General features: G+C 27.7%; 1 protein-coding gene across 1 annotated transcript; it reads left to right on the plus strand.

Annotated features, from left to right (window-relative positions):
• Positions 1-5325: 5325 nt before the first annotated feature.
• LOC130811063 (WAT1-related protein At1g21890-like) lies at positions 5326-12449 on the plus strand. The gene is made up of 7 exons (XM_057677220.1): positions 5326-5863; positions 5990-6052; positions 6326-6442; positions 9648-9897; positions 10557-10715; positions 10942-11093; positions 11951-12449. Exons 1-7 carry the CDS (start codon positions 5664-5666, stop codon positions 12141-12143), a joined length of 1134 nt encoding a protein of 377 aa, XP_057533203.1. The 5' UTR covers positions 5326-5663; the 3' UTR covers positions 12144-12449.
• Positions 12450-12683: the final 234 nt, after the last annotated feature.

Below are 12683 nucleotides of genomic sequence, written 5' to 3' on the forward strand. Positions count from 1 at the left end.
TGATTAGTGATAAAGGAAGTAATGATAAAGGGAGTATACGGGCCCGATACAATTGATAATGGTGTCCACGAATACCATTAACATTGTCGAATAAGCCAAGCAAATTAAAGCAAAGCACTCTTGAGCCCCTTTGGAACGCATCACCTTCCAACACCAACCACAATTTCCATTTGTTGGTCAATTATTTTCAGCCCTCACTACTCACTTTGCCTTATTTCTTTTAACAACAATACCCTTAAAATAAGGCCAACAACACTAACTATTCCATCTTCACCCTTGTCCTTGCCGACCCTCCCCACAATTTCCATTTATTATTTATGTCTCCAAATTACTACATACTCATCCCACCGAGGACTATGTACTTTCTATTATCCGGTTAAAAAATCAACTCAATTAAAAGCTTATTTTAATTAATGGTTAAGGCTTTAGAATATGTTATATATTCTAATACATTGTCAGATTCAGTGGATAGTCTAGGTAGATCAAGTTGAGTTTTTTCTTTCTTGTTGATTTTCATATACAAATATTTATTTTTAGTTGAGTTAGATAAAAAGTGTCCTGGTTCAAACCTTGCCATAGCAAGAATTAGCATCCCATTTGATTTATTTTTGTGACATCACTTAATGTTTTTTCTAGATTTGCCTTTCCTATAACATGTCTCTTCATACGTGTATTTTTGGATTAGTAGTGTGAATGCAACATATATTTTTCTTATATTTCATTTTAAATGAAGGTTGAGTGAAATTCAAACCTGTGACATTAAGACTCTTCTTAATTTCTAAGTTTCATCGAGGGATCGGAATACAATGTTAATATATCTTCATACGTTACAAATGTTGGTGTGGGAGAAAATAGTGAGGAGAAAACCAATTTGCTATCATAAATGGAATAAGATTTTGCCTTTATTTATATAACGAATGCTAGCTAACAAAAGGGAAATAATGAATAAAGGGTTAAATGGACTAAGTAATTGTAATGCGTATACCATTTGTGTTTTTTCTTTTTGTCCAAGTATAGCAAAAAAAAAAACATAGTGTTAATTATATGGAGTTTTTGTTTATTTATTTTTTTGAAATGTTAAAATAGCTAGGGTTGTTAATTATTGGTATATATTTTATTAACTTGGGACAAAAAGTTAGCATGCATATCGGATCATGGTGGAACCCACAAGAGGGGCCTAGAGAAATGAGATTTATGATGCTTATGGTATGTTCCATGAATGATAAACATGCATAACTTGTTTGATAATTTGTTTAATAGTTCTTACTTTTCAAAATCAAGGGGAAGCATCAATGTATGAGTTATTTTGTGAATCAAAATAAGAAATTGTTAGAGTTGTTTTTGATGTTGATGATAAAAAATAAATGATAATTATTTAATTAACATGTGGGTTAAGATGTGCAAATAAGTTATTGACCGTAAATATAAAGGTTTTTAAAAGCATTATGTATGAAATATGTTTGACGTGAAGATCTTAAAGAAGTATAAAACAAGAAGTGGTGTTAGAATTATAAAGAAGCATACAACAAGAAAAGGTATATATACGACAAATAATAAAGTTTCTAAAAAGAACTAAGAGATGAAGAAGTCTAACTTCATCGATCAGAAGATAGGTTGATAGACTTCGAGAGAGATATACTAGAGCTACCACTGTAAATAACGAACTAGAAAACTCCGATTAACTGTTTCTAGCCGTTATATACCAACTAGATTAGCGACTAGAAACCTTTGTCGATATTAGCGACTACCCACCATTCATAACTTATGTAGTTTATGATACCGACTATTCAATGACTAACCTTCTAGGCTAGTTGCTATTTGGCCAACTATTTTTGTGACCACAATTGTTGTTAGCCGCTAATTTTATTGGAGAATTTTGGAATCATGAATTCAAAATCAAAATGTATTGAATTTTCTTTCTTGTTGATTTTCATATACAAATATTTAATTATATATATATATATATATATATATATATATATATATATATATATATATATATATATATATATATATATATATATATTACATTTAATTATCATTCTACAAAAATTTTCAAATCATCTTGTTCTCTTCAAAAAAAGAATATTTTTACTCCTAACAAAACACAAAAACTTAAGGTATGTAGATTTAACTGGTTATCTTATTTAATCAATAGATAGTTTTTGTTTTGTTATTAAGTTATTTGAAATTATGTTTATTATATATGAATATTGTTAAACTTTATGATATATTAATGTATATGTTAATTTTTAATTAATTTTATTGTTGTTATTGCTATCATGTTAAAAAAAAATTTATTTGTTATTGTTAATATTATTATCATTAGTTATTAATAGAGGTGTTCATTCGGGTGATCGGGTCGATTTCGGATAGGTGTCATTCGGTTCAGTTGTATTTCGGATCGGTTATTTTTCGGATACATGTTACGGCGGGTCACACTCGGGTCAAGTCGGTTAGTTACGGTTCGGTTGAAGATCAGTTATTTGAGCTATCGGGTTAGCATCGGTTCGGTGTCGGTTGAAGTTCGTGTTGAGTAGTCAATCGGTCTCGGACTGTGATCGGTTAATAATTGGTTTGATTTTACCGGGTACAGATCGGGTTCTGTATTATTTTCCAGTTTAATTCAGCTACGAATTACTAATTACTATAGATCGAGTCAATATCAGATTAAGTTAGACAATTTTTTAATTGATGAAAAGATTCCCCTTAGTTAAGACAAATAGTTAAAATAAAAATCAGTTAGTGATTATTACCTTGTTACTTTTACTTGTTTGATTGTAAATTAAAATTAAAGTTTTACCCTTTTTCATCTAGTTTGATTAAAAATAGTTAAATAAACATTGATTATTAACTCTAAATATATGAAACCATGTATGTATAAATTTAATTTATTAAAATTTCTATTACTTTATTAGATTAACTAATAAAATGATTTAATATTAGTCCATCATACCTTTATGTTAAAAATTTGTTCAGGTTTACAGCATTTCGATTAAAAATTCGTTCGGGTTAAGTTGGTTTTAGCCGGATCAAGTTCGGTTTTGAGCATGATTCGGGTCGGGTATGACTCGGGTCGGTCACTATTAGGTTTGGGTAATCTCAATTTACGGTTATAAGTCGGTTATAAAAATCGGTCGCAATTCGGGTTTGATTTTACGATTATTTTCAGTTTTAAATCGGTTTGAGCCCAACTTCGGTTCGAATAATGTCGGTTCGATAAACCTAAAAAAGAAACATATTTTCGATTTCGGTTCAAATTTCAGATCGAGTCACATTTGAACAACTCTAGTTATTGATGTCTTGATGTTAATATTTTTTACATGTGGAAAAAGATTAGAACCCTTAACCGAAATAACTTTTGGACATGCAAATTACAGTCAACTTACCAATACTATTTGATTGTGAAAATCATACTTAGATATCCGTCATTAGACCAAGCATTCTGTGTGAGAGATCATTATATGATGAGTTTTGTCAGCTGATGAAATATTTTCTCAAAAGCAAAATAATAAGACAAGCAGTTTTACTTGAGGTTGATGAATAACTGATTAGGTTACAATTTAGCTAGGGGTCCCAATTCCTAAAGTTCGCCGTCCTTTTCATTTTATCGTCACTCATTTTTTATTAAAATTACTAAAATGTCCTTAAATCTATTTTTAATTATTAAATCAACCACTATTATTATTAAACTAAATTTTTTAATATAATTAAAATAAAATAAAAATATTAATTTTTATAAAAACTATTTTTTAAAATTGGAAAATAAATCCAATCACACGTGTTGTTTTGAAATTTGATACATGATCACTCTTTTGGCCAAACATTTTGATAATCAAATTACTGCAACGTTTGCGGCATTAGAACCTAGACTTCAAGATCTTTCCAATGATATATTATATACCCAATTTCGATAACTGAGCGAGAAACAATAATTGTTTAAAATTTGCTTGTGCTGAAATTTGATATATGTTCAATCTTTCAGGCATAACTTCTTATACAAAAATTGTATTAGTGCAAGGTATACGGCATTAGAATATAGACTTCAAGAGCTTTCCAACAACATATTATATGCCCAATTCTGACAATCGAGCGGGAAATGACAACCGTTTAAAGTTTGCAATGATGTCTAACATCCATTCTCGCGTGACCGGACTACGGTATGGTCGCGTAAAACACGCGACTGGATTGCAGTGGAGTCGCACGTTTTGCGCAACCACACCACGGTCCGAATCGCGTGTTTTACGCGAATATACTGCAGTTCGGTCACATGTTTTATGCGACCATACCGCGGTCCAGTTGCACGCGATTAGATGTTAAAAATTCCTGCAAACTTTAAATGGTTATCATTTCTTGCTCGGTTGTCAGAATTGGGCATATAATATGTTGTTGGAAAGCTCTCGAAGTCTAGTTTCTAATGATGCAAATTTTACATTACTAAGATTTTTTTTATAAAACAATATGCCCAAAATATTGAACATATATCAAATTTCAGCTCAAACAAATTTTAAACGATCCTCATTTCTCGCTCGGTTATCGGAATTAAGCATATAATATATCATTGGAAAGATCTTGAAGTCTAGGTTCTAATGCCGTAAAAACTGCTATTATATGATTTTATTATTAAAAGTTATAGCAAAAACAGTGATTATGTATCAAATTTCAAGACACGTTGTTTTTTAAATTAACGATCATTATCGATGCTTACCAAATCATTTTGGGGATTATTTCATTTGCCACAGTATTTTGTTTTTTAGTTTTAGCTTATTTCAGTTTAATGAGTGTTTGAGAGAGATTTTAGTTTTAGCAATCTTGTAAGTTCAATATATAAGGGGTAGCGACAAAATAAAAAGGGCTGCGAAGTATAATAATACCCTGTTAGTTTAACTCTCGCTCGGATTACAATAACATATTAATGTCAATTTTAGTTATGTCAAGATTAATTGTTTTCCAATTCGGTTGTCCTTCATATCCATTTGGAAAACCATTCAAATCGATTAAATATCATGTTGGCTTGGATATATAGTTCGACTTGAATTACTTTTTCGATTAATGATCATATTATAAGCAATCAAGATGTAGAATAAAATTCTTGTTCAAACATTGGATGGCTAAAAAAACTTTTTCCTAAAATTATCGTTTGTTAAATTCTTTTATTCTAAAATAGAAATGTGAAGGGAGTACAATATATTCACATAAAATGTGAAATTAAGTATAATTATATATTTTTTTTTTTAATGAAAAAAGATAATATAAAGGTAAAGTAGGTGGAAAATGAATAGAGTTGGTTAATAAAAGAAAAGAAAAGGGATAAGCTAGGTAGCTAAAGGAATCTAATATTGTAAAATCATGAAATAGGTACATGCAACATAATGCATCAAGGGACATGCATACGTGTATGGGGGATTCACCTCCCACCACTTCTACTTTTATTCAAGTATAAGAAGGGACTACTCTTCATTTTGCTACTCATCAACATCCCCCTTAACTTCATGTTTTCACTTCTTTTACTACTACTAATAGTCTAACTACTAGCTAGTTTAAGAGAAAATCATGTTTTGAATTATTAGATATTAATTAGATATAATTTATTCATCAAATTATTAGTTATTAGCTATTTGTAATTGTATTTGTATTTTGTTATCTACTAAAAACTAAAAAAAATGGGAATTCAATCTATTTCTGGGGGTATTTCAAAAATTAAGGCTTACTTGGCTATTATTTCCCTGCAATTTGGTTACTCTGGGATGTACATAGTAACCGCACTTTGCTTGAAACGTGGGATGAACCATTACATCCTTTCTGTTTATCGTCATGTCTTTGCCACCCTTGCTATCGCCCCTTTCGCCCTTATATTTGACAGGTACTTAAATATTAGTTTATATTGATTACTTTTATTCAAATTTATTTTACTTTAATTAAATACTTATTCTTTTTAAATGTTCAAAAAATTTATTAATCATTATTTTGTTTGTATATTTTGTTACAGAAAAACAAGGCCCAAGATGACTCTATCAATCTTTCTCAAGATAATGGTGCTTGCTTTTCTTGAGTAAGCCTCTTAAAAAATAAAAAAATAAAAAAAAAAAAACACTCTTCTTTACCTGCTATTTAATTAATTCTCATAGTTTGTTGTGTCAATTTTTTATCTCTGATTTCGATTTAAGTTAAATATTTATATTTGGAGTATAATAAATTTATAAAATAATTTTATAAAACTACTGTAGTTTTTCTTTTGTTGAGAATTATTTTATAGCATTGGAGAAATAAAATGTTATTTCTGTAATTTGATTTGATTTATAATATTAATTAAAATAATGTTCAGGCCTGTACTGGATCAAAATTTATACTACGTCGGATTGAAGTTAACGTCAGCAACACTTACTTCTGCAAGTGTCAATATTCTTCCAGCTATTACCTTCATTATGGCAACAATTTTCAGGTATATATAGACTCCGTTAACGTATGTTCTGCCTCTTCGAGACGTTCATTAATAAGAATATAAATTAAATTAAAATATATTTTAAACTTTAAATTATATAGACTGTAGACAATAATTACATTTCATTATAAAATTCTGGAATTTATAATTATCACCAAATGGCAATGTTATAATATTATATATTATTTTATTTTTTACTTTGTTTTCTAGTTTACTATTTCTAATATATTATTATTATTATTATTATTATTATTATTATTATTATTATTGTCTATTTATTATGTTTATCATATAAATTCATTTTCTTTGGTGACATACTATGATGAAAAGGGGTTGCACCAATTAAAAAATATCATTATCATGAAGTTACTAGCTAGTTCAAAAGTTTAACCGGTGTTGACCCTGATAATTTTTGAACCTTAGGCAAAAACTAAAAAGGTGTCGCTGTCGCATAAGTTAATTTTCGATTTTTTTTCTTCTTCAACTGTACATCATATAATTTTTCTTTTTTCAATCACATTTAATGTCAAATAAATATACAAATTTAAGATCATATAATGAAAAATACAAAAATATAATTAAAAAACTGATATTTAATAATAAAGATTAGCTCAATTTACACACCTTCATAAGCTGGGCCTTAGGTGAATGCATCATAAAACTATCCTAAAAAATGGCCCTGAGTTTAACATTAATTTTATAAGAATTTTTTTCACTTATACTAATAGACATATTACATTAGATGGAGTTTAAAAGTATATAAAACAACTTAACAAGGCCATCACATGAAATATATATATTATAATTGAGATATTTTATATATTTTATGATATATGTAATTGCTATTATAAATTCAGAATGTTTAGATATTTTATGAAATTGTAATTGAGAATATATATATATATATATATATATATATATATATATATATATATATATATATATATATATATATATATATTCAACCCCACGAATAAGTATATTTCACAAAATAATTTTTTTATGATATAGTGACCCTTACAATTATAACGTTCCGTTTCCTAACAAATAATTAATTATATGTGATTATTGTTAAACTTTTTTATAATGAAATATGTTTCTTATTCCTCTTATATTAATACTACTCTTTTCTTAAAATTTCTATATATGGTTAAAAACATGTAGGCCAACCATTAAAATTTTGGTATGGTGGAAAATAGAGGAGATCTACACATATGTTTAATATACAAATATTCAACTAATCACACACTAACATATTCATAGTAAATATGGGTTTATTGAAAATAATTTTTTGGTTAGTTTATTATATTAACAAGGATAGAATTATGTAAATCTGACCGTTCAAATCTTATCCTAGATGAGAGTTACTTAATGATATAAAGTTAACTCCACTCTTAGTGCAAATACTACATTGTTCTTAAAAATTTACACGCATTCTAATAATTATTTATATGATTGTTTTTTGATTAATTGGAGCAAATTCTAAATAACAGGAAATAATAAGAGTATTTCACATATAAAAAAAATTTAAAAAGAAAATTCTAACTTTTTCTAGAACTCGCACGTAGGAGGTATTATTAGCTAATTATCTTTTTTGAAATATAAAAGAGGATAAAAGTAGTTTTTATTTAGTGCGTGTGTTGTGGCATCAACAAAAACGACTCTTGCCAAATGACACAACAATCTTATTGGAGGACACAATTTTTTTGTGGAACCAAAAACAACCAACTCCCATCAATAGCTAACAACAAAATTGTTTTCACTTTTCAACAAATAAATGTACTTTTTATCAATCATTACTAAAAAAAATTAAATTATTTGTATTTTTATGAATTGCATAAACAAAGAAAAAAACTGTTTTAATGATGTGTATTTTATTAATTTAAATATGAACCAACAAAAGTTATAACAAATACTCTAGGTAAAAAGCGAGAATATACTACTCCGTTACTTGAATTAGTAGAAAAAAAGAAATTAATATTTTAAGAAAAATATAAATATTAATTAATAATTAGTAAAGAGAGAATAAATTATGAGGATGAAATTAAAATATAAATTAAAATATATTAATGTGATTTAAAATAATCTTAAAAATACAATTAATGGAAAATAAGTAGTATGAAGTAAAATAACAAATAATACAAAATAAGTAGGATTCTATGTAAATTTCTTTAAAAATACATAGTTAGAAAAATTAATTTTAAAAACATATTTAAATTTAATGGGGCGAGCAGTGGTCATTTCAATTCCCCATTTTTGATGTTAATATCTTAATAAACGGCTTTATCCATTCAGATTTAATTTGATTTAAATTATTGTTCATACCCGTCCGTTTAACATAGTGGTCAAAGAATGGACTAGTGAAACAAGCTAATGGACAACTCGTCCATGAACAACACAACTAAAACTTTGTTTCATATACTTTTGTACCTCCGTTCTTTTTTATTTTCCAGCTTTATTTTTTCACGAGTTTTAAAATAAATTTTAAATCTCAATATTTCTAAATACATATAATAAAAAATTATAAAAAATACATAATAAAAAAATATACATTAAGACGAATCTATCAAGATCTCACATGAATATATTTTATCTTCTAAAAAAGTGTCAAAAATATTAATCAAATTTCTCTCTCCTTAAGTGGAATATTCCAAATAAGAAGAACATATAAAATAGAGAGAGTAATACTTAACATTTATTATCTTTTTTAATTATTTTACGGTAGTTGTATTTTTATTATTTTTTGCAACTCAATAATTTACTATTCTCTATTTTATTTTTACTCATCACATCATTACCATTTTACGTACCATCCAAAAGGGTAAAATAGATAAAATGCATTAAATTAAAGTGATTTTTCTTAATCTCTTGTATCATCATATATCCAAATGTGCAAATAATTAGAAACGAGCTAGGTAGTATATTATATATGGATTAAATATTTTAGTAAGTAAATTATTTTGTTATCTAAAACAATTATTTTAATAAAACATATGGTATTTACATACATTTCTTAAATAAAAGAGTATTTTTTTCTAATAATTATATATATATATATATATATATACACACTAGGTTCCATATATTGCAAATGCTTCTAATTAACAGTATATTTAGTTTTGTTTACATATAATAACATATGAGTTTAATTAAAGTTCATGTTAGAAGTAGTTTATTAAGATATTGTTGTTTGGATGATGAATAGACTAGAGAAAGTGGACATAAGGAAGCTTCCAAGCCAAGCAAAGATAATAGGAACAATAGTGACGGTGGGAGGAGCAATGATTATGACACTTTACAGAGGCCCAATCGTCAATGTTTTCGGAGGACATGGAATTGATCCACATAGCTCAAGCACTACTACTGCTGCTGCTACTTCTACTCAGCATTGGATTATTGGCACCCTTTGCGTTCTCGGCAGTTGCTTGGGCTGGGCTGGTTTCTTCATCCTCCAAGTAATTAATTACTTTACTTATTAAAAATATTTAATCATTAAAATATATTATGAGACAGTCTCATCGATACACATCTTATACATGGGCTAAATAGTCCATATCATACATACTATGAGAATATTATGAGAATATAGTCTCCTTGCAATACAACGAAATTATTTTTTCGCCACATATATAGAATTTAGTGGCTCTTAAATAAATGTTATTGATTTATATTTTTAATATAATGATGGTTGGTTTTTATTCTAAGTTCCACTATAAAGTGTTTTAGTGCATTTTATTTGGCCTTTAATGTCATATGTAATTGCTATTATAGTCTATGGTGGCATTATTGAGAGATGTGACTAGATCCTATGTTACGAAAATTTTAATATGATTTTTAATTATACTGCTAAAGGGTATAATAAAATATCACTAAATTTACTATATATATACCTTTAGAAATTTAAAGTAGTGACATTTAAATTAAGTGTCATTAAACATATCCCACTAAAAATATATCATGTTGTAGTATTGTTTGAGGTTGTCTGTACTTTTACCGAGAAACGGTTACTTACAAGAATAGCTTTAATTTAATTTGCATTGTCACAAACTAATTCAATTAAAAGTTTAAGCCGATGGTTTACGTGGTCAATTATTGATATGTAAAATTGTTGCAGTCATTTACATTGAAGGAGTACCCATCAGAACTATCACTAACAGCATGGATATGCTTCATGGGATCATTAGAAGGTGCAGTTGTTTCACTTGCTTTGGTACGAGACATGAAAGCCTGGGCACTTGGCTGGGACTCCAGACTTCTTGCCTCTGTTTACACGGTAATGCTCAGAATTTTAAAAGGATAAATGATGTAAATGTTAGACCCTGATAATGGATCATATAATAATCACCCTCACGAGTCCACTTGTACAGACACATTTACAGGAAAATATAAATTTTTAAATGAGACGGTTTAATGGTGAAACCATCTCTATTAAATGATGAATAAAATAGACTAATTATATGGATCGTTAATAATCCATTCATGCATGTTTAAATTATCAGGGAGTGATTTGCTCGGGAATTGCGTATTATGTACAAGGAGTAGTAAACAGGGAAAGAGGACCTGTTTTTGTGACAGTTTTCAGCCCTCTTTGCATGATCATTACTGCTGCTTTAGGATCCATCATCTTGCATGAGATTCTTCACTTGGGAAGGTAATAATATATCTGTATGATTCACTCCGTTTCAATTTGTTTGTTACCCTTTCATTAAGACGAGAAACAATATAGGTTAATCCATTATTATCACATAATTGAATTTGTTATCCAAATATACCTGCATTATTCACTCTGTTTCAGTTTGTTTGTTACCCTTTTGCTAAAACAAGAAATAATATATCCTAATCTACAATCATCACATAATTGACTTTCTAAATCCACATATAACTACATTATTTACTAAGATCTTTTTCAGTTTGTTTGTTACCCTTTTGCTAAAACGAGAAATATTAGTATATCCTAATCTACTATTATCACATAATTGACTTTCTAAATCCAAATATACCTGTATTCATCCCTGATCAGTTTCAGTTTACTTGTTACCCTATATCCCAATCTACTAAATCATGCACATAATTGAATTTGTTAATCCAAATACATACTTATTCACTTTGTTTCAGTTTGTTTGTTACCCTTTAATCCACGTAAATAGAAGAATAATAATCATACATTATACTAAAAAGCTTATAAAATTCAAGTATCACAACTAAAGAGAATTTGTCAAATGAAACTCATTTATTGGCTAAAGAAAAAATGACATAACATTTAATCTTGATTAATATCTCTACTATAAAAATATCTTTGACTAATATTTATCTATAGTTAAATTGAGTAAATTAAAGAATATAATATAATGCATAATATATATGGCATTAGTTTTTTAATATCTTATGCTTATATATATCTATGATATACTAATAATCTACTACTACAATCATGCATGCACATAATTGATGAATTTGTTAATCCAAATATATATACTAATTTGAGGGTTATAATATAAAATGGTGCAGCATAATCGGAGCATTGGTGATAGTGATAGGGCTATACACAGTTGTATGGGGAAAAAGCAAGGATCATCACCAACCATCAATGGAGAAAGGTGGGAAAGAATTGCCCATGGCCATGCCTATCACAGATCATAATGAGCATCAAAGTAATATCACATTGACCAAGATTTCCTCTGGACAAGAAGCTGCTACATAACACATTAATTATATCATATCCTAAAAAGTAACTAAAAAAGAACTTCATGTACTTTTGTTTTGTTTTGTCAAAATGTGGAATTTGGGATGATGAAGGGGCCTATAATGGTCTTTTAAAAGAATATATATAATTAATTAGCTAATTTACAATGTACTTGATCCCATTATTCCCTACTTAATTTTATTTCATTTTCCCAAATATCATGTACTTGAAATTCCTTGCTTCTAATTTGTAAACTTCATCTCTCTTCTTTTTGCTAATGTAAAATTTGAACTTGATCAACTTTATTATATCTCTTTTTTTCAATATTTAATTTAATTTACTTAATTATTTTGCACTAGTACAATATACTTCTTTTTGGTACCAGTGAATACAATACTTGAAGTTGGATTGGTTAAATTTTTTTTTGCTCAAAGTTTGAAGTAATATATGTATTTTTTCCTAATTTTTATAAAACGTATGTTGTGCGACAGTGGAAGCAATAATTGAAAACAACAAAAAAATAATAATAATGATTTACTGCGAACAATAAAAAATCAC

This window comes from Amaranthus tricolor, chromosome 4, assembly GCF_026212465.1.
Source record: "Amaranthus tricolor cultivar Red isolate AtriRed21 chromosome 4, ASM2621246v1, whole genome shotgun sequence".
Lineage (NCBI taxonomy): Eukaryota > Viridiplantae > Streptophyta > Magnoliopsida > Caryophyllales > Amaranthaceae > Amaranthus > Amaranthus tricolor.